Source organism: Cyanistes caeruleus, chromosome 23 (assembly GCF_971803275.1).
Source record: "Cyanistes caeruleus chromosome 23, bCyaCae1.hap1.1, whole genome shotgun sequence".
NCBI classification, from domain to species: Eukaryota; Metazoa; Chordata; class Aves; order Passeriformes; family Paridae; genus Cyanistes; species Cyanistes caeruleus.
In genome coordinates, this window is record NC_141723.1 from 835,929 (window position 1) to 857,407 (window position 21,479).

At 47.9% G+C, this 21,479-nt stretch overlaps 2 protein-coding genes across 7 annotated transcripts in view; one reads left to right on the forward strand and one right to left on the reverse strand.

Moving 5' to 3' along the window:
- Window positions 1-813: 813 nt before the first annotated feature.
- On the forward strand, window positions 814-21,053 carry KCNJ1 (potassium inwardly rectifying channel subfamily J member 1). 5 transcript variants are annotated; one of them, XM_086861458.1, is made up of 6 exons: window positions 1,110-1,156; window positions 1,227-1,574; window positions 1,790-1,892; window positions 3,711-3,781; window positions 12,648-12,888; window positions 16,392-21,053. In XM_086861458.1, exons 5-6 carry the CDS (start codon window positions 12,845-12,847, stop codon window positions 17,524-17,526), a joined length of 1,179 nt encoding a protein of 392 aa, XP_086717584.1. In that variant the 5' UTR covers window positions 1,110-1,156; window positions 1,227-1,574; window positions 1,790-1,892; window positions 3,711-3,781; window positions 12,648-12,844; the 3' UTR covers window positions 17,527-21,053. The 5 variants fall into 5 exon arrangements, with proteins under 5 accessions (XP_086717587.1, XP_086717585.1, XP_086717586.1 ...); XM_086861461.1 differs by lacking the exon at window positions 12,648-12,888 and adding an exon at window positions 814-880 and having other exon boundaries at window positions 1,020-1,574; XM_086861462.1 differs by lacking the exon at window positions 12,648-12,888.
- Window positions 14,006-21,479, reverse strand: part of FLI1 (Fli-1 proto-oncogene, ETS transcription factor) — a 101,392-nt gene continuing 93,918 nt past the window's right edge. For both annotated transcript variants that reach the window (XM_086861455.1, XM_086861456.1), the window contains one exon: window positions 14,006-14,304. In XM_086861455.1, the coding sequence (XP_086717581.1) occupies window positions 14,241-14,304 (64 nt within the window). In that variant the 3' untranslated portion in view covers window positions 14,006-14,240. The remainder of the gene's footprint in view (window positions 14,305-21,479) is intronic.

Sequence of the window (21,479 nt, forward strand, 5' to 3'; positions counted from 1 at the left end):
CTTTGAACATACAAATCCTGTTCCCAGCTTCCTCAAGCCTTGGAGGATCTCATCTCCAGTGTCCCTGATGGTGGCCAGAGGCGCTGGGTATTTGTTGCTCTATGCCCAAGGGAACAGCAGCTTCCAGGCTGGGGGTTGTTGAGGGAAGAACTCATTTATTTTCATCAGGGCCTCCAAACTCAGGGATACAACCTGCCCCAGCCATCCTCTGCTGATGGAGAGGGACAGACACCTCTACAAAGCAGTGCAGCCTTGGACACCTGTCTGGGAGGGAGGAGATGAACACGAGGGGAACCAACACTGGCTTTATCAGACACCTCTTTTCTGAGTGTCTGCAGGTGAGTGGGATGATCCCAGGCCTTGGTCACTTGGTCCCTCAGGATGCAGAGGACTGAGAACTACAAAAGACAGACATGTCTTTAAGCTCCAAGGTGCCAGCAGTGCAGAGAGAGAGACAGCAGCCTCAGTGGGCTCACTCCTGCAGCCTCAGTGGGGTCACTCCTGAGGCCTCAGTGGGCTCACTCCTGAGGCCTCAGTGGGGTCACTCCTGAGGCCTCAGTGGGGTCACTCCTGAGGCCTCAGTGGGGTCACTCCTGAGGCCTCAGTGGGCTCACTCCTGCAGCCTCAGTGGGGTCACTCCTGCAGCCTCAGTGGGCTCACTCCTGCAGCCTCAGTGGGGTCACTCCTGCAGCCTCAGTGGGGTCACTCCTGAGGCCTCAGTGGGCTCACTCCTGAGGCCTCAGTGGGGTCACTCCTGAGGCCTCAGTGGGGTCACTCCTGAGGCCTCAGTGGGGTCACTCCTGAGGCCTCAGTGGGCTCACTCCTGCAGCCTCAGTGGGGTCACTCCTGCGGCCTCAGTGGGGTCACTCCTGCAGCCTCAGTGGGGTCACTCCTGCAGCCTCAGTGGGGTCACTCCTGAGGCCTCAGTGGGCTCACTCCTGAGGCCTCAGTGGGCTCACTCCTGAGGCCTCAGTGGGCTCACTCCTGCAGCCTCAGTGGGGTCACTCCTGCGGCCTCAGTGGGGTCACTCCTGCAGCCTCAGTGGGCTCACTCCTGCAGCCTCAGTGGGGTCACTCCTGCAGCCTCAGTGGGGTCACTCCTGCAGCCTCAGTGGGGTCACTCCTGAGGCCTCAGTGGGGTCACTCCTGAGGCCTCAGTGGGGTCACTCCTGCGGCCTCAGTGGGGTCACTCCTGCAGCCTCAGTGGGGTCACTCCTGCGGCCTCAGTGGGGTCACTCCTGAGGCCTCAGTGGGGTCAATCCTGCAGTACCCCTCTGCAAAGGGCTCAGATGGACTCAGGGGCTCAGCTCAGATCTGGGGGGGAAGTTAGACCAGAAGTTTGGGCAAGGACACAACCAGCTCACAGAGCACAGCCCCATTAAATCAGGCTGCAAAGGGTTCTGCAGCATATGGGGGGCTTCAAGAGGCACCTGGTTCTTGTCCAAACCATCTCCCCATGCAAAGGAAAGGCCTGAAGCTCACAGGTAGGCAAGGCACTGGTGCTGTGCCTGTGCTGGTGAGGTGGGACACGAGTCTCAGGACTGGTGGCAGCAGCAGTAACGTCAGCTCCTCCAGGTAACGCTGCATTACTTTTTAACTCTGGCAGCCCTAAGCTCTAAGCTGACTTTCCATCCATCCTGCAGCCCATTCCCCTGCCTTCCACATGCCCCGTACAGACGAGGCCCAGCATTAATGAGCCATTGCATACAGATGAGCTGGCAGCCAGTCTGCGCTGCCACAGCCACACATAAAAGCCAAGGAGGGCCTTGGGCTCTCTCCCTTTGATGCAGGAGCTGCTGGACCCAAGTTCTGTGGAAGTTCCCTGGTCTGGGGACACAGGCAGCTCCTCTCCCATCTCCCTTCTGCAGGCACCTGCACTGGGTAAGACACAAGGTAAGGGGCTCTGTTCTACTGTTTCTCCACCATGTTTCCCTAGAGATTGTCCCTTTTGTCTCCTTGTGCGAATTTGCTATGTCAGAATTACAGCAAGGGAACCAAAAAATCCTTTTTTTGTGGAATAGCATGTGTGGATTCTAGTCTGCCTTGTCACTGGCTCACCTCTCCTTGGACAGCCCTTTGCCAGTTCTCTGCAGTTCTCAGTTCCATTTCTGCTCCCACTAAGCACCTACTGAGGAGAACACTGCCAAGAAAATCTCTGCATCTACTGGAGTCACCTCAGACACCGAGTGCAAGTGATGGCAATTCAGCCATTGCTCCCCTCTGGGAATGCTGAGTGAATTTCTGACAGTGCCACAGGGCTAGAAGGGCCTTAAAGCTCAGCTCTGTGAAAAACTGGGGTGGGATAAGCTGGTACAAGCTCCAAGCACGTTAGATCTGTGTGGGAACTGCCAGCACTGCTGTTTAACCCTGTGTTAGCAGCAGCCACCTGGGCTTCAGAGGGACTTAAGTAATTTCAGTGTAACTGAAGGGCTAATTAAGTGTGTGTAAGTGGACAGTTAATGAGCATCAGCTCAGGGTTTCCACAGCTCTACCTGAACTGGGAGGTGTTTCAGTTCCCCAGAACAAACAGCTCAGAGCAGAAGTTCCCCCAGCTCAGCTGCAGAAGATGCTCAGAGCTCCAGGAACAAGGTTCTCAAAACTTCTAAAGTTAAAAAAAGTAACCACCCTTAAATTCTCTTCCATTTTGGGCATGACAACATGTAGTGCATGGTTCACTTCCTTAATCTCACAGTCAATTGCTTTTCTCAAACCCTATAAACATCAGCAGAGAAAGAGAAAAATCTGCATATGTGTTAGTAATAAATTTAAAAATCAGGGCATACCACTTAAGGGTTGACTTGTCAGAAAATGGTAATTAAAAGTGTTCCAGCTGACAGTGCTGCTTTAATGAATTATTAGTAATGTTCTCGGAGAACATTTGATGAAAGACACCATAAGAGCTCTTGCTTAAACAAACCAATTTTCTGCATCATGCAACTTCAGTGCACAAGAGGGGGAAAATCTCCCTTATAGAATTACAAAAATAACCAGGTAATGGTTTGAATGATCACGAAGGAACGAGTGGCCATTTGTGCTTGGTCCGTATTTCCTATACCACAGCCTTTTCCCATAAGTGCTTATCTGAGAGCTGCCACTCTTGAGTTAAACTGTCCCAAAAGCCCACAGAGGTGCAGTGTAAGAGCTTCTCACAGTTACAGGTGCTCTCCATGCACAGGGCAGTGATCCTGAGGCAGGGACAAGGCCTTTGGCTCTGGATCCCTGATCACAGCTGAGGCTGCTGGATCCCACCAGGCTCTGCCTGGCAGCATCTGGGGGAGCTGGACCAGGCAGCACAGAGCACATTAGTGAGGAGCTGGATGCAGAGGGCATGGAACACTAGGGGTGGGCTCCTTGAGTACCTAAATCAATTGTCCAGTGGCTCTTTGGGCCTTTTATTGCTTGGCATCTACTACAGCTCCTGGAGGAGGTCCTTAATTCCAGACAGAACCGAGGTTGGCAAGGAGACATTGAAGGGAGAGAGTGTAGAGATTTAGAAACACAGCCAAGCTCAGTGGAAGTGATGTGTGGTGTGGGGAAGGATGAGGGCAAAGGGCACCAAGCCTTAATGATGGATTTGTGTTGGGATGTGAAGGAGATGGTGGTGGGAGGTGGGGAGACAGGTGGGGGAAAGAGGCCTCCTGCCTCATTTCCTTGCCATGGGATTCTTGCTGGGTTCCAGCTCCATCCAGATTTGTTGTTTGTCCTTGACAGGAGAAATGTAAGAGTGCAGCTCTGGGAATTCACCTCTCTGGCAGAAGTCCTGTGGGCCCACCCCAGCACTGGTGAGCAGCACATCCTGGGGAGCTGTGGGGTTCTTGCAGGGGTGGTGGTGGGAAAGGCACTTCCCAAGAGGAGTTCAGAGCTTCAGAGGGCTGTTCTGGGTTTAGCAGCTCACCTCAGCCCCCTGTGACCAAGGCACATCCCTAAATCTGGATTACAGCAGGAAAGAGGGTAATTTGACATGGGAATGGAACTTCCCCTTCCCAGCCAGGCTGCCCCAGGAGTTCCCACTGTGTGTTCCCTGGGCACACAATCCCAAAGCTGCACCAGCACCACACACCCTGCCTGGACTGCAGCTCAGCCTGCCCACAGAGAAAAGGAGCTTTAGAGCTCAGTTCCAGTGCTCTGGGTGCCCCCAGAGACCTTCAGGAGTCCTGCCCCCAGAGCAGGAGCTGGAAGCAGCACAGGGCTGATGAGGGCACACCCTCCCTGCTGAGCCTCACTCAGGTAAGGGTCTGTTCTCTTCTCGCTTTCACCACTGTGGTGGTTTGAAAGCTTGGGTTTTGGTGAGGAGGAAAGCAGGGCTGGGATGTGGGAACCTGCTTCCTCTGCAGCATTCCATGAGAAAGGCAAGGGAATTTAACTTGGCTCAGGCTTTAATAAACTCTCCCAACCACTTTCTGTGCTGGGGGGAGAACTGTGCCCAGAGGAACCCAGAATGGGTAACAAGCAGCCAGGTACTGCTCAAAGCCCTTGGAATGCCAATCCCAAAGGGAAAACCAGGCAGTTATACAAGTGTCATGTGCATCACAGGGCAGAGCTGCTGCGACCTGAATGGCCACCCTGTGTGTGGATGTTTGTTAATATCGAGAGGAGTTCATCTCACTTCCCTTTTTTGTTTAAATTTGGGGGCTGTGTCTAATCTTGTCACCCTGGGTGAGAGGAGACGCCCTGAAGAACAGCTCCTTCAGCCCACAAATAAAAACTGCAGCTCTGGTGCCTCTCTTAAATGAGCTGCCTGGGCTCTTCAAACATTTGAAGGGGTAAAGTGAGGTGAGAGTAAATCCTTCATGGGTTTTACACCACTTTAGTAGAACTCTGAAAAGCTCAAATAACATCCCAAGGTTTGCTGCATAATTGAATCCTACATGAAGTGGCACAACTGATACAAGATTTTTAAAAGCTTATTAATGGCTGTGGTCAGAACTTCAGTTTTGGAAGTAATTTAGTCCCAGGTTCAACTTAGGCACTTAACAGAAGCAGAAACCTAAAATAGGAATCTTGGTACCTAGAACTGCTTGTGTAGCTGATGAGCAGGGAAGTTTGAAGCAATTCACTTTGAAATGCCAGTTTCTGAGAACTGAGAGGAATTCTGAGGCATGGGAGTCGCTTGAATAAGTTCCCTCAGGTTGGTGGAATGAATCACCACCATAGTAAGTTCCATCAAGATTTAAGCTCCTAAATGAGTGGGAAGGATATGAAATTCCTGGACAGGTTAAGCTGTTATTCCCTGGAAATGGAATGTTATCCCCTGGACAGTGGGATATACATAAAGGAAGTCCAAGAGGTCAACATCACTCTCACTTTTCTGTCTGGCTCTGTGTGGAACATAAGGACCTCCTGCAGGAACTGCATTAGGTGCTGGACAGTAAGAGGCAGAAAGAGTTGCTGGGCACTTGGTGATGGTGTAATTTAAATACAAAGCCTTGCACAGTGTGGGAGCTCATCATAAATCTAAACTTAAGACTTTAATTTGCAAAAGGATTTGCAAATCAGCTTTATATTTGTCTCCCTCCAGAAGCCATCATATATTCCCTCTGTTTCACTCCTTGCTGAAAATATTGAGATACTATTCACGCAGGACATTTTTCCCTTCACAGATAATAAACAGGTGCCTGCCAATATAGCAATGGGGCATCTCTTACTGTCACTCTCCTAAAATCTGTGCTCCATTCCAACTCTCACTGCAGCAAGCTGATGCTATTACCAGTCCACAGCTCCACACTCAAGAGGTCTCAAAACTTTGCAGTCATTGAATTTATCCACCCAACCCCCTCATTCCTCTTCTATCTTATGAGCAGATGGGGAAACTGGCACAAAGAAGAGAAAATTTGTCCCATAGTGCACAAAAAAAAGTGGAAAGTTAGGAATTCAGCTGAGCTATTTGGACTCTGGGGAATGCTTTATCACTTGACTGCACTTCCTAGGTCCTGCAGCCAAAAGCCATTTGATTAGGACAGATTAGTTTGGTTTTGGGATGAGACCGAATCTGCTCCTTAAGTTTACTCCTTGCTGTGAAATAGCAAGCAATGAATGTACTGAATGCTGGTCTCTGACCTTGGTAATAAGTTGATTTAATTGGATTTGATTTTTCAAATGTAACATCTCAAGTCAGCCATAAACTCTGGAATTAGCATAGCACATCTCAGCACAGGAGAGATTTTCAAGTGGCAGAAGGAGATGAAGTCCGTGCCCAATGAATTTCAAATTACACTGAGGATGAACTCAGCCATATGCTTCTCAAACCCAAACTGTGCAGGCTCTGAGTGCAGCAGGCAGCACAGTTATTAATGGCTTACATTTGCTATTAGGAATGCAAAGTAGGTGCTTTGCACCCGGTTTGCTCTGACGTCTCCTCACATCAATGACCCATGTGACGGGTCAATAATTCACTCCGTGCACTCTGCAAGCCAAGAATGTCTTGCAAGTCAATTACACTCATAGAAATAATTAGGAGCACAAAAGTAACTGGAGGATTGGGATAGAAAAAGCCCTGCTGGTGAAATATTGCCTATCCCAGGTAAAGCAGAGTGTTCCTGCCTTTAGATTTGCAGCCTGTGTTCCTCAGCACCTTCCAAGGGCACTGATCATGCCCCTGACAGCAGGAAATGGCCTGAAAAGGGGCAATTTTCAGTGCCAATATTTCAGGGAATAATCAGGTTCCCATGTAACTAAAAGCTATTTTCTTTCTGCAGGAGACATATAAAAAAGTAGGACATTAGGCAAATAGCTGCCTGCTGAGATCTGATCCTCAAAATTGTTCTTGAAATTTGTTTAGCTTCTATGGCATTAAATTGTAATAAATCCCAGGGACATTTTAACCAATCCGTTGGGCACAAGCCGACTCTAATCCAGATGGACAAAATCTGCTTCATCAGACCCTGTACAAAAGAGCACAAAATGCCTTTACCAGCTCTGAGTTCAGCTGGGAAGTTCTGAAGTCGGGCCTAAGTCTTGGGCTGAGTCTAAAGGCCATGGCAGGGGCTGCAGGCTGTGCTGTGCATCTCTGGAATTCGGGCTGTCATCCACACCTTGGGGTGGCAGTCAGGGAGAGCTGAGGGATGGAAATTGTGGAGATGAGATTGGAATAGGACTAGATGTTGTTGAAAATCATGGGAATCAGGCCTCAGGAGCCAAGGGCAGGAAAAACCCACCAGTCCCAGTCTGGAGCACCTGTGATGGACAGAAATCTCCCCAGGCACCGGTGTCTGATCTGTGATTGTGCAGCCTGGACTGGCTCAAGGTGGAGCATCAGCCAGCAGCTGCCAGGCTGCCAGGGAGCTGCTGCAGCTCAGGAGAGCAGGGCCAGGGGGCAAGAGGGGAGCAGGGAAAATCGACAGGTAGTGCCTGATGTGCTTCAGTGTCAGCTCAGCTCATCACATGGGTAGACACTTAAAGGAATTCACAAGGCAGAAAACCTGTATTATCCAATGGAAAAGTGCATCTATTCAGGAATGCAATTAATCTTTCTCTTTTGAGCAATTCTGTGGGATCACCAGAGGTTTCTTTGCTTTCTGGATGTACAGTGAGGATTAAGAGGTTGCATTCTTCCCCCCAGATGCTCCCATTCCCTGTGGTGCCACTGTGGCCCACCTGACTCTGACTGCAGATATCAGGGATGGTCTTTATGCATCTGAGGTAAAAAGTGAGCTTGAAAGCTGAAGTCCAAAATGTCTTTTAAAGGAGAGCAAGTCTGGAATGATGTTCCTTTTGACACATCTGCTGGGAAACTCCTGAATGAGAGGCTGGGCACACTAAGAAGAACCTAGCATATGATCATGAAGCACAGGGTCTGTTAATATTCCTAAAAGAATCTGATCCTACGTACAGAAATTCAGGAAACGAGGACAACTTGATTGCAAAACAAAGCCAAATGCAAGTAACAGCAGGGCAGAACAGACACAACAGTAACAGAAGAACTAAAAGTAGAAAAGCCCTCTGTAAACTGTTTATTTGTGGGATTTACTATGAGACTATGGTTATTTAATTAAGGGGATGGGTGGTGCTAACTCAGAACTCAGGCTGCAGTGCAGCCTTTCATCCCTGGCAAGTGAGACAGGCAGAGCTGGAAAATGCTTCACACACAGTTCAGTGATATAAATGATACAAGGGAAGAGCTCCACAAACACTTTGATCTTGAGAGAAAGCCTTCCTCACTTCGTTCTGTGTTTACCTGAAGAAAGGGATAAAATGTGAAAGAACTGCCTTCTTGGGAAACAAATAGCAATAAATTCTATTTATAGCACAACACTGCTCCTGAAAGATCTCAGAATCCCTGACAGCTGTGCCCAGGGATCACTGTGGTTACTACTGAAGCAACTGTAGTACTCTAACAGGGCACAGCAGAGGGTGCTGGGCAGTAAAACAGCACCTGGTGAAACCCCAGCCTCAGCCTTAAAATAGCCTCACAGTTACATAGAGAGAAATGATTCTTATTTCCCTTGCAGACAGGGACCAGCAGTTAGAGAGAGATGGAAACATCTGAGCCCACAGAGTAAGGGCCCCAGCTCAACAACTGCTGTTTCCAGGCCAGTGAATCCTCACATGAACCATCTCAGGGAGGCTGGGGAGTGCAGCTACCACCTAGCACATCCTACTGTACATCTCCAAGCCTTTCCTCTCCAATCCTGCTGTCTGAGAAGTGCTCAGGGGCTGGCATTCCCAATGGAAACCTGGCAAAGCAGGGTTTGAGTCTGGCTTATCCAGAGCAGTGTGACAGCCTCTCTGATCTGCTTGGGTTATTGGCACCAGACCAGCACAGCACAGGGGGAATTTGGCCAGTTTAGAAACCAAAGTCACCTTGATAAGCACCAAGGCTGGAATTACAGCCTAAGGTGAGGACACTGCTCTTCACATTCCGTGAAAATGTTCCCTGGCTGACTGGGGTTTTCCCTGGTGCCGTAAGCAGGGTAGAGATGGCAGCAGAGCTGTGATCTCCAGGGTGGCATTCACACCAGGGGTATCAGCAGTTTTTTGGAGTCTGGATCCTAAAAACACAGAGCAGCTCTTCCTGTTGCAGTCCCACACAGGGTAGGGGTATATTTGCCATTCCCTGCCCCTAAGGATGCAGTCAGGCTGTGGCAGGGCCAGCCAGGCTCTTGGCTGTGTTCTGAGCACCCCTTTACCATGTCTCTGCTCCAGAGCTGGAATTGGCTGCTCTCTGAACTACTCTGAATTACTCTGGGGAGGTTTTCTGTCTGTCACACAGCATTTGCTGTCTTGTTTTCGTCCTTGTTCAGAGCCTGGACAGAAGAGCTGCAATGCTCCCCCTGTGCCCTGAGTAAGAAGAACACTTTCCCAACCCACCGAGCTCACCAGAGTTCTCTGCCCCCTCCTCCAGAGCTGGGGCCTGTCTGGGGCAGAACCTCAGCAATATCAGCTAAAATTCACCGGCACTTTGGAAAGAGAGGAGCAGAGCTTTTATCTGACACGGCAGTGCAGGGTGCTGAGGTATCCTGACAGCAGAGCAGGGTTAGCCGTGTCAGCACTCACAGGTGGCTTTGCCTTGCCAAAATCTGTCCCCTGCTGTGTCCCCAAGCCCAGAACCAGCTGCCTTTGAGCTCCTGCAGCAACTGGTGACTGACACTTGACATTGCCAGCCTGGAGAAACAAAATGGGAGTTAATGATTCAACCCTTTAAATGCCTCAGCAAACACCAAAATGGGGAATGTGCAGAATTGGCTCACATGACCCTGCCCATTTTCCCTGTGACTTTTTGGGGGTGTTTATGCAGTATTTGCCTTCCAGCCATTGCTGCTGAGGGTTCACTGCATTCAGATCAATCCCACAGGTCCAGGTGAGAACCCATTTCCATCTGCCCTTCTCACACATTCACAGGGCAGTGCCTTTGTCTGGCAACACAGAGCAGAAGTAGCCACACAAAACCTGCCTTTCTCCATTAAAAATTTCAACTAAAAGCAAAAGGCTTTATGTTCAAGGCTTCTCAGCCTGTCAAAATCAATTCTCCTAAAGTAGAACACAAATCTAGTATAACACTGAGGGTGAGTTGAATCCCTATTGTTTTTTTCTCATGCAACCTCAACATGTCACACACAACTCTCCTACAATGAGAATTATTTATAGGGAATTTTTTTACCAAATTAAAAATCCCAAAAGATATCATTTGCTTGAGAAATCATTTCTCCTAGACAGCAATCTCCTACTAAAACCTGAATATTTTCAGTGGAAACCTATTTGTCTGAAAATAGAAATTAGTTCTGTTGAGAAATCCTGTAGGAAAGACAGCTCAGCTCTCAGTTCTCTGTGTCCAGAGGCAACATCCCAGCATGGCTGCACCCTAAGCTGGTACCTGGGAATTCTCTGTCCCAGCAGAAGGTGCAGTGGGAGGTTCAGTCCAGCCATGGAATTAACCTGGCACTGTAAAAATATCCAATAATGATGTTTTCTCTGGTGCCTGTGAAGTGATTGTTGCTGAATGCTGGCAGATGGCTTTGTGCAGCCAGAGGTGTTTCCAAGTGCCACATTCCTGGAGGGACCAGGACAGGAGGAAATGCTGCTTCTGTTCCTCTACCAAACCCTTCCCAGTGTTTGCAGATGGGATGTGTCCTTAGCTCTCAGTCAGCTGAGGCTTTTAACTCTCCCCCAGAAAATGCAGCCCTGGGTTAATTTCTGTGCAGCTCCACAGTATTATTAATTGCTAACAATATCTTTATTGCTGTAAATCCTTTATTTATATGTCTGAGGTAAATATTTTAACCTTTGAGGATCCCAAACACCACTAAGCTTTCAGAAAACAAGATTTGCTTGAGTCCTTAGTGCTGCAGTGCCTGTTCTTTCATTTATTCATTGGCCTGCATTCCCATGGGGGAATTATTTCTTCCCCTCAGCTTTTGTGCCCCTCCTTTCAAACCATGTGTACAGGGCACAACATTCCTGAGTGGAATTAGTGACTGTTTGTTATCACAGAAATATTAATGAAAGGTATCTCCAAGTCACTCTGGGGCTGCTCAGCAGCAGCAGCAGCACATCAGGTGCCAAACCCTAAGAAACAGGTACAAAGCACAGTGAGAAGATCTCATGTGAGGCAGAAGGGCAGAACCCCCTGGCAGGGCAGCACTTCTGAGGTGACTGAGTCCCTTGAACAACCAACTGTTCCTGTAGAGTCCCTACATCCCACAAATGTCAGAGCTGCTATGGGTCTGTTCCTAAAAGCCAGGACATGAGGAGGGGAAAGGAGGGGACAGTGCATGTCCTGGTTATGGCCCTGCTGGGCTGGGCTGGGCCAGTCCTGCTCCATGCAGGTCTGAGACAGCAGGATGAGACCTCTCCCCTTCTCCCATCGAAGGGGAAAATTTGGCACCTCAGGGATTTTTTCACTGGCTGCTCACACAGAGCTGTGTGCTACCACAGAAACCTGGGGTGGGAGTCACCTCTTCCAAGGATATGCCATTTTCTCAGTGGATATGCCCAGTGGGTGCCCAGCCCCCAGGCAGGTGTCCCTCTGCCTCTCTCGAGCACCTCACAGTAATTTTGTTTAGCAGGAGAGAGGGTAAGGTAAGGCATAAAATCCTTTGGGGTATCCACTTGAAATTCCACTTGGGCTTTAGGCAAATGCAGTCACTTGGACTGGAGCTGTGACAAGACTCCAGCTTAGCACTGAGCCGGATGGAAGGATCACATTTCCCACATGGAACTGGCATTTCAGGCGTCACTCTGGAGGCACAGCCACAGTGCTCAGCACTCCAAGCTGCTGCCAGGGATAAATATTCCATGGTGGCATTGCCAGGGCCAAGAAGGAACCCTGCCAGTGCCAGCAGGTCTGGTCCCTTGGCAGATGTGTCCCTCAGGAGGATGCTCAGAGGATGGTTCAAATCAGGTTCTGTACAGACAGACCCCAAGGCCAGCTGGCTGCTTTAGGGACCTTAGATTTTCTTCCACTCCTAATTGATTCAGCTCTCTGTGACAGTCCTTGATTCTGATTTTGATACAAACAACAAGACAGAATGGGGAAGCTGCTATCCCCTTCCCACAGGCCCATTCCTGGGGCATCCCATCCCAACAGGCCCATTCCTACTCTCCATCCATCCCAGCAGGTTCATTCCTGCTCTCCATCCTATCCAGGCTCATTCCTGCTCTGCTCAGGGCAGCTGGCAAAGGGCAAATGAGCTCTCCTCTCCAAAGGGCTTGGTGGTGAAGCAGCCAGCAGATAATACACCATGAGAGTAAGTGTTAGAGTTTGCAATTCTAATAAAAATGGATTTGATAAAGTATTAGGGATTGGATATCTCACATACTTTGTTCAGAGAAAGTTCAACAAAAAGAAAAACATAGAAAGGACTGAAAGAAGATCTGAGTTTTGCAAAGAGCTGAACAGGACTGAAAAAAAATATAATCCTTTTACTCTGTATCCCCTTTCTTCTACTTAAGCTACTTAGAACTTCCTCTGAATCCCTAACAAAGATGTATTTCTACGGCAGGCTGTGGGCTCAGGGAGCTGCTCTGTCTCCCCCTAATGATCCCATTGTGCCATCTTGGCTCCCACACCCACTGCTGCCAGGGAGGGAATGAGTGTGGAGCCACAGACACCACAACATCACGGAAAGAGCAGGAGATGGAACCTTGTTCTTGTCAGGTTGAATGTCAAACACTCAACACCTTTCCCTTCCTTCCCCATCTGATCTCCTCAAGGGCTGCACGTGGCTGGGATTAAAGCCAGTTCCCTGGACTAAAACTTACCCAAGGAGCAATTGAATGTCATTACCCTCCACATCCAAAAATTTTTCTCGAAACAGACCAGTTGAAAGGAAGTAAATGCAAAGAGAAGCACTCAATAACATTCCTGAGGGAGCAGAGGAACTCCAGCTGCTCAGGAACTGCAAGGATTGATGTCATCCACTTGCAGGGCTGCAGAGAACAGGCAGAAATACAGGTAACAGCTCTCAGATATTTGGGATGGAGGCACTGCTGGAGTGATTGGAAAGCAGAGAATGGAAACATGAAAGTTTCTGCTTCCTCTGGTGACCACTGGAAAGTATGAGACTGGGCCAGGGAAGTGGGACCTCCTTGTTTTCACAGCTAACCTTGACAGGTGATGTTTATTCATGGAGTTTTTATTGGTGAATGTCCTCCTGTGCAGGAACTGGAGCAGTGCACCCTCTATAAACACTTTTGTGCCTGGGGACAGCAGCACCTTCCCCAAGTCCCACAACACAGAATTCCATACTCCAGACAGACAGCAGTGCCCTGTTTATTTGGGCCCAACAGAAAACATATCCTGGTAAACATTAGCTAGGATGTAGTCAGGCACCTTTGCTGATTTGAATTAAAAGGCCTTTAATTGCTGTATTATATAACTTGTTTTATATAATCTCCTCCAGACAGTCAGTGATATACTCGCAGCATGCTTATCCAGGAGGGAATTTTCCTCCTGCTGAAGCAAATCAACACATTTCAGCTGTGTGTGGGGGCAAGGGATTTGTTAAAAGTAGAATTCCTTTGTCATCCTTCCTGAAGAGAAATGTAATTCTTCTGCCTCTTTGCTCTGCTCGGGGGTAGCTTAGACAGGGCTTGTAAAGGAGCCTCAGAAGGGGCCATGGATGATTTAAAGAGGCAGGAGAAGAATGGTGGAGCTGGGGACCTGTTTTCAAGGATCCAGGCTGAGCATCTTGTTCTCAGCTCTTCTGTGGCTGTTACCTGTTCAGTTACATGTCCAGATCCTCACTCAAATTCCAGGAGGTTTCTAGTGGAGGCTGGATCAGAACTGTGACAATAATTTATCATGACCCGTGCTGTGAGGACATGGGCAGATTAGAAACCAGAATTCCTGCAGACTTCTCCCCTTCACACCAATCCCTGAGGTTAGGAGCCCCTCTGTGCCTAAGGAGTGCATGTGCAGCTCACAGTGTACAAGGTGAGGCATCCCAAAATTTGCCTCTGCCATTCTGGTAAAGCCAGTGCTCACATTCCTGCAGAAAGGGACAAAATGAACACAGAGCCAGCTGAAGCTGGGTGCTTTTGAACAGTAAGTCTAAACCATGGAAAAATTATTGGAATAATGTGTTACACAGGAATATTTTATTTCTGCTCAAACTACATATTATGGACATATTAGAAGTGAAATAAAAGGAATATCAGGAAAATAAAACTTGAGAATTGTTCAGGAAAGTGTGACCTCATTCCTCTTTCCTCGAATACTGGCTTAAAGTTTAACCTCTGTCAGCTCCATTTGCAACCAAGAAATTCAGCAGCAGAAGGGTGAAAAGGTACAGTACAAAGTGACCTTCATTTCTTTCTTTTATTGAGCAGGGGAGGAAGGTGATTCAGTCCAAGTGCAGAGAGAAGGCAGCTGTAAGAGACATAGAAATAAATTCATTCTTAGGGCTGCTGATACTAACAAGGACATTAAATAATAGAATTACTTCTGGCTTTACAAAATGCAATTAATTTGTCCTTAGACTCTGTCCTTGATCATTTAATATTTTCTCTACTATTGATTGACACATGTGAAGGTGTTTTCTGGTGCCTGGAACTGGGTCCAATGGTTTAGCCAGCTGAGACATCAGGCAGCTTCTCTAAGTTAATATTACAGGGTAAAGGGACATTGCCAAGCAGCAGTTCTTGACTTCATAAAGGTGTTGTGGTGGCAAGGGGACCCTCAGAGGGGGCACTTGGTCATCTCCTGTGTCAGCTGTACAAGTGGCACACACACTTCTCCAGGGTTTAAATGGCTACAGTTAAATGAGACAAATTTCACAATAGACTCCCACCAGTGTCTAGCGGCTCACTTGGGATTATCCTCTTTTTGGATATATGGAATTGGAGTTTAGGAGAGGTCAACAGCTCTTGCCACAAATACTTAAGCACATAAAATCAAGCAAAATTTGGGCAGTCTACTTGCCACCAATTTGAGCCCAAGCATTTTGCTGCTGACCAGAAGGAAGACTGGGTGGGCTGGTGATAGGAGGCAGGGTTTGAGATAAGGATGCAGCATGTTTAGCTTGCTCTAAAAAAGTAATTTCTAAGCTTGTTTTACTGCCCTTTCCTATTGTGAAGGGAAGGTAAAGTAACAATAGAAACACAAAACCCTCAACATCTCCTGATTTCAGTGCACTCACAGGTTTTCCCAAAGAAAGCATCCCCACGTCATCTGCAGAAACCCCAAGCTCTCACTCTGTGTGGCTGGGGATCCTCCTCCTCAGAGCCCCTGCAGGCTCAGAATACCCACCTGTGTGAGTCAGCACTGGGAATATTTTCCCCTCAAGTTCTTACTTTGTTTGGAAGCTGCAGCATTTTGCCCCAGGACACATGATCACAGCACACGGCTCATTCAGCCACTTGAGAAGGATTTTGTTCAACAAAAATTGAATAAAAAGGCACACATGGGTCCAGGGAGGGCTCATTGTGCACTATTCTAACATCCTCTCAGCAAGCAAACACATTTTATGCTTCAAGGGTGCTAAACTAAGGAATCAATTATTTCTAAGAACACTCCTAAGTTTTGGGTCAAAATCAGGCCCTAGGATGGTCCATGAATATCCCAGGCAGTGTCTGACTCCGCAGTGCATCAGCCTTTCCCCACACCTGTGTGTCTGAGTAACTCTAAGACTGGGAACTTTTCAGATGTAGGTTGATCCAAATTCCAGTCTGAATACATCTGTAGCATTTTCTCCATCAATGACTCTTACTCCCTGGGCCTCTTGTTAACATGGTCAGTCATAAAGGACTAAATAAGAGGAACAGAGAGCTACACTTTCCTTTAAAGGATCAGGTTCAGAAATCCACTCTTAGTCTTAGCATCACCTTTGTGGTGAGCAAACACCCAAATTCTCCTGCTGGAGTTTGAGCTTTTCTTTTGTTCTCACTTAATAATCCTATTTGAGATGCTTGTGTGATTCTAGCATCTGAATTTCACACCTCCAAACCACATCTCTAACCACGCTGAAAATAACTGTGTATCTGGCTTAATTATGCCTTCTGCATCTGCTCCCCTTTGTCCCTAAATTTCCTATCCACATTTCATCCAGGGTCTCCTAAGGTTGAGATACACACAAAACTGCACCAACAGACCAGGATTCATCTCCTAAAAGGCTGAAAGGTCTCTAAACCCAGCAGTTTTACACACACACACGCACACAATGGAGTTATTGCTGCTCCAGGCTTTACTTACACAGCTGAGCACAGGATAATATTAACACTTGACTGACTCAGAGTTTATTGAGCAAGCCTAAATGATTGTTTTTTACTGGAATGCTCCTTAGGCAAGGAGCTCTATGTTTCCTCACCAGCTTACTGGAACTCTTCCCCTCCAAATATGGGAAAATATGCAAATGGTATAACTTTGTCCTAATCAAGTGTCTTGAGCTTGTGTCAGACTTTCCCCCTGGCCCACAGGTAGAGATTGAACCACACTGGCCCTTGTTTCTTTCCCTGCAGAGCCCTGTCAGCAGTGGGGATGTTCAGCTACCTCCGGGAACGCTTCACCAGCCACCTCCGGGAGCGCAGCCGGCGCCGGGCCAGGCTCGTCTCCAAGGATGGGAGATGCAACATCGAATTTGGCAACGTGGAACAATCCAGGTTTGTCTTCCTGATTGACATATGGACAACCATCCTGGACCTCAGGTGGAGGTACAAGATGACCATCTTCATCTCAGCTTTCCTGGGAAGCTGGTTCCTGTTTGGGCTGCTCTGGTACGTCGTGGCCTACATCCACAAAGACCTGCCTGAGTTCAACCCCTCCATCAACCACACCCCCTGCGTGGAGAACATCAACGGCCTCACCTCAGCCTTCCTCTTCTCCCTGGAAACCCAGGTGACCATTGGGTATGGCTTCAGGTGTGTCACAGAGCAGTGTGCCACTGCCATCTTCCTGCTCATCTTCCAGTCCATCCTGGGTGTCATCATTAACTCCTTCATGTGTGGGGCCATCCTGGCCAAGATCTCCAGGTCCAAGAACCGGGCCAAGACCATCACATTCAGCAAGAACGCTGTCATCAGCAAGCGTGGAGGGAAGCTGTGCCTCCTGATCCGCGTGGCCAACCTCCGCAAGAGCCTGCTGATCGGGAGCCACATCTATGGGAAGCTGTTGAAGACCACCATCACCCCCGAGGGGGAGACCATCATCCTCGACCAGGTCAACATTGAATTCGTAGTGGATGCTGGTAATGAGAATCTCTTCTTCATCTCACCCCTCACCATTTATCACATCATAGACAAGAACAGCCCCTTCTTCCACATGGCAGCAGAAACCCTCCTGCAGCAGGACTTTGAGCTGGTGGTGTTTTTGGATGGCACTGTGGAGGCCACCAGTGCCACCTGCCAGGTGAGGACGTCCTACATCCCCGAGGAGGTGCTCTGGGGGTACCGCTTCGCTCCCATCGTGTCCAAGACCAAAGAAGGGAAATACAGAGTGGACTTCCAGAACTTCAGCAAGACAGTGGCCGTGGAGACTCCCCACTGTGCCTTCTGTCTCTACAATGAGAAGGAAGCCAAAGCCAAAGAGAAGAAAGGTTATGACAATCCTGGCTTTGTCTTGTCTGAAGTCAATGAAACCAGTGACACAAAAATGTAGTACCAGGTATTCATGAGACTGAGTTTTCAGAGAGAATTCAGTCTTGAGAGGATTAATAAATAACTCAGTAAAACACAACAGAAACACAGGTTTGGGTTTGCTCTAACCCAACATTTGTTTTCTCAAAAGCCTCCAATCAAAGAGGAGCAGCATACCAGTGATCACTATTTAACTACACTATATATATTTCATAGAATTTATATTTTTATATTTATAGGACATTTAATGAAGCTGCTATGTTGGAATGTCCAACTCACCGAAGTTTTCAGGGCCATGCAAAGGTGTTAAAAAGCCTGAAAAGATGGAAAGAAATTTTAGGATGTTAAAGATACACAGCTGCTGGAAGGACAACATGAAAAGGCGAGACAGAAGGCAAAGCTAAAGAAACCCAAGGGACTTAGGAGCCAAGACCTCAAACAAATTTCTGGTTGCCAAAGTCCTCTATGAAAACAGACTCTCTGGCTCTGGAACTTGAGCACCTTTGAATGCTCTGAAACAATTCCTTCCCTCTTTCTTTGGGGCTAGTACAGTTGCAGGACAGAGCAGTAGGGGATGGGACTAGATTAGGAAATAGAGAAGACAGAGCTTGGGCCAAGCTGCTGCATCTCCAACTCCAAAATGTGACTTCTCCTCTCTGAAAGCCTTTGATTCCTTTCAGGAAAAAAAAGCCCAATGGAAATGAAAACTGAAAAACCAAGGAGAAGCAGAAACTCACTCTGGGACAAAAGAAATTTTGCAGTTTATTCCCAACTGTCCCAGCCTTCAGCTGCTCCTCACTGCTCCAAGAGCTGTCTGGATGGGGAATAGGGAAACATCTGAAGACAACTCTCCAGAAAGCTGGGGAGATGGAGAACACTTGATTCCTTCACACCTGGCAGAAAGCACTCCACTGGGAGAAGAGAGGAAATTCCCAGCTCTGGATGTATCCTTCAAAAAAATCACCAATGCAAACAGAGATTATCTTCCCCTTTAAAGCACAAAGGTGTTGTTCGAACAAAAACACAGTCCAGGAGCCTTCTATCAACATTTGGCTTCAGATTTGGTTCCAAACTGTTCATCTCCCCACAGCCAAACATGCATCCCTACAGGAAAAAAGTCCTGCTTGGTGAGAGCTGAGTAGTGCTGAACATTTTCTGTGGCTGAATTTTTACATAAATGCAACAAGAAAATTCAATTCTTTTTAGTGAATTTCTACTTCCTCACAGTCAGGTTTCTGTTTTTTTTTTCCCCCCCCAATTCATTCTGTTACTGAGAGTTCTATTGGCAGGCCAAAGAGTTTTTGGGAACTCTTCCCAGGGATGTAACTCAGCTCATCAATTTTCAATGCTGTGGTAAAATGGAAATAGTGTTAAAAGCTGCTGAACTAAGTGGTTTTAAAAGAAGGGGAGAATTCAGCAATTCAGATGACGACAAGAGAAAGTTGTGCTGCAAATGAACACAATGTGAGTATGGAAGTCAAACTCTGGGAACCAAGAGTGCTCAGGTCCCGGTCCCAGTGTACTGGGAGCTCCTTTCTTGGGTCAGAACAAATCACTTTACTCTGTATCTCCAATTTGCCATCTGTAACATGGGACATAAACACTGACATTGTACAGAGAGCAAAGTTATGAACAATTATGTCACTAAAGCACTTTAAAAGACAATTCTCAGCTGTGTCAATCTTTCCTCAGTGCACCCTTCTCCACCTCTAGATGGAAGGGTCAGCCAGCACACAAAGTTCTGCTCACATAACACATCAGAAGTGGCTGCACCAGAGCCAGACCTGTGACTAGAGAATGAGGAGTGAGACCTTTGAGGTAACTCACAGATACTGCCTGATATTTTAATTGTGCTGGATTGCAACTTTGCAAACAATATAAAAAATACAATCCAAATCACCACAGCACCTTAGCTCCCCTCATATAATCAGCTTGGAAGGACAGTTTTGATCCTCCAAAACAAACATCAAAGAATCAGTGGCCATGTACAGAAACCCATCTTTCCAGAGCTGCTGCTGCATTTCCTTCCAAGGCTTTCTGTACAGTTCCCTGCATATAATGTCCCCAAAAAGTGAACCTGTCAGTGCTCAAGGCTTACAAGCTACATCTTTTACCCTGGGAGAAGAGATGCATGTTTAATAGAAGCAGAAAAAGTGTCCCCACTGGACAAAAATAGCAAGTCCAAGGGAAATCCAGTTGAAAGATCAAGCCCAGCTGTGCAATGGGGAGTCAGGGAAGATTCCTACTTTAATTACTGGTTTGGGATGTTAGTGCTAGTGGGAAAAATAAATCAAATGCTCTGCAGTGCCTAAGAGGTGGTGCACACCCTCCAAAGCTTAGAGGGTCCCTAAACAATGCACTTCCAGGTACTGCCCTGGAAAGCCTCCTCAAAATCCTAAACCTCAATGTTCTTCCCGACCCAGCAATGGAACCTTTTGCCCTGTCTCTGCAGCATGAGCATGAGGATGTGTTGTTCCATTTCTAAAAGTATGAAGTGCTACCACAGCTCAAAGAGAAGATATGTGATCCCCCTGCAGGGGTGGCTGCCTGATGTTCCCTCTCCTGACAGTCACACCTGCCTCAGAACCTGCAATGCAAGGAAGCTGCACCAGGGGAGGGGTGATGGGTTCTTTTGCATATTTTGGTGTTACTGGAAGGGATCCGGGACCAGAGGAAATTCGAGGAGATGGATCCAAAGCTGACAGGGCCATGGCTGAGCTATCAGGCTCCCTTAGAGCAGGATCATACTGGGAATCCCGGAGTGAGCCTCCCGCTGGTTGTCACCCCAGGAAGCCCTGGCAGTCCTGCAGCAGAGGGAGATAGAGCCGAGGCAGAGCCCAGCAGCAGCACAACAACGAGTGGAATTTCCTCTGGCTGTCCAGGGAGAGCTGCTTGTCACCCGGCAGATAAAGGCCCGGCCGGGAAGGAGGTTATCGGGGACAGGCCACTCGGGACACACTCCAGAGGAAAGCTATTTTGGGGGCTGTCACCCCTGCTGCCATTAAAAGAAAGTTCAGTTAAGAGGATGAAAATAAATTTAATCTTACTGAGCAGAAGTGGCTGGAGGGAACCACAGTGCCGATACTGGAAGACAAAGGCCGGGCTCTTTACCCTGCCAGGGCCTTGCTTCTCCAGCTCTGCTCAAGCCTTGTGGGGTGCCTGTCCCCCCTTTAGGCCTTGCCACAGCCTGGGACACACCGTGGAGCCCACAGCCTGGCCCATTCCCTGCAAAGGTCTGAGGAGAAAGTCCTGCCCCTTCAGGAGAGTAAATCAGAACATTCCTACTGGATTAAGGCCTAAAGGATTTCGCTGGGAAAGCCAAGCAGCCAGGCTTGGGAATAATGTGTCTGCACTAAACATAATTTATCTTCTCGTTTCACAAACAACATGTTTCTTCTACTGTATTTATTTTAAACATTCGTTCAAGCTGTGCATAATATTTCAATCATTTTGAAATAGATTTACCCTCCTGCTGGCAAATGAATAAGACATCCTGCTGACTGCTGGAGAAAGGGCCATGAATTAAAATAACTGCGTTTGGTAAACTGACATGTGCTGGTTTGCTGTCTGTCTGCACACATTCTCTGGGAGGAACTGGTGAAAAGACACCCATAAATAATAACAACAACAATAATAATAATAATAACAAAAACCCCTGCCACATTGTTCAGATGCTTCTACTGACTTGCAGTGCTGGATTGTGGCAGACCACAGCTCACAGGCTGCTAGAGAATGCCTGGATAGCTCCTGGCTGTGCACAATTCCCTGGAAACTCTGCTGCTCACCCACAAATGAGTCTGCAGTGAGCAAAGCCACAGGCGGTGGCAGCAGAGGTGTCCCAGCCTCTTCCCTGTCCCCGGACAAACTGAGGTGGTCATACCCTTGGGAATTCCACTGGGAACAGCCAGGATTTCCACTTCATTTTATCCCCCCTAAAGTCACCCCTGCCTTGATCCACGGTTGTGGGGCTGGCCC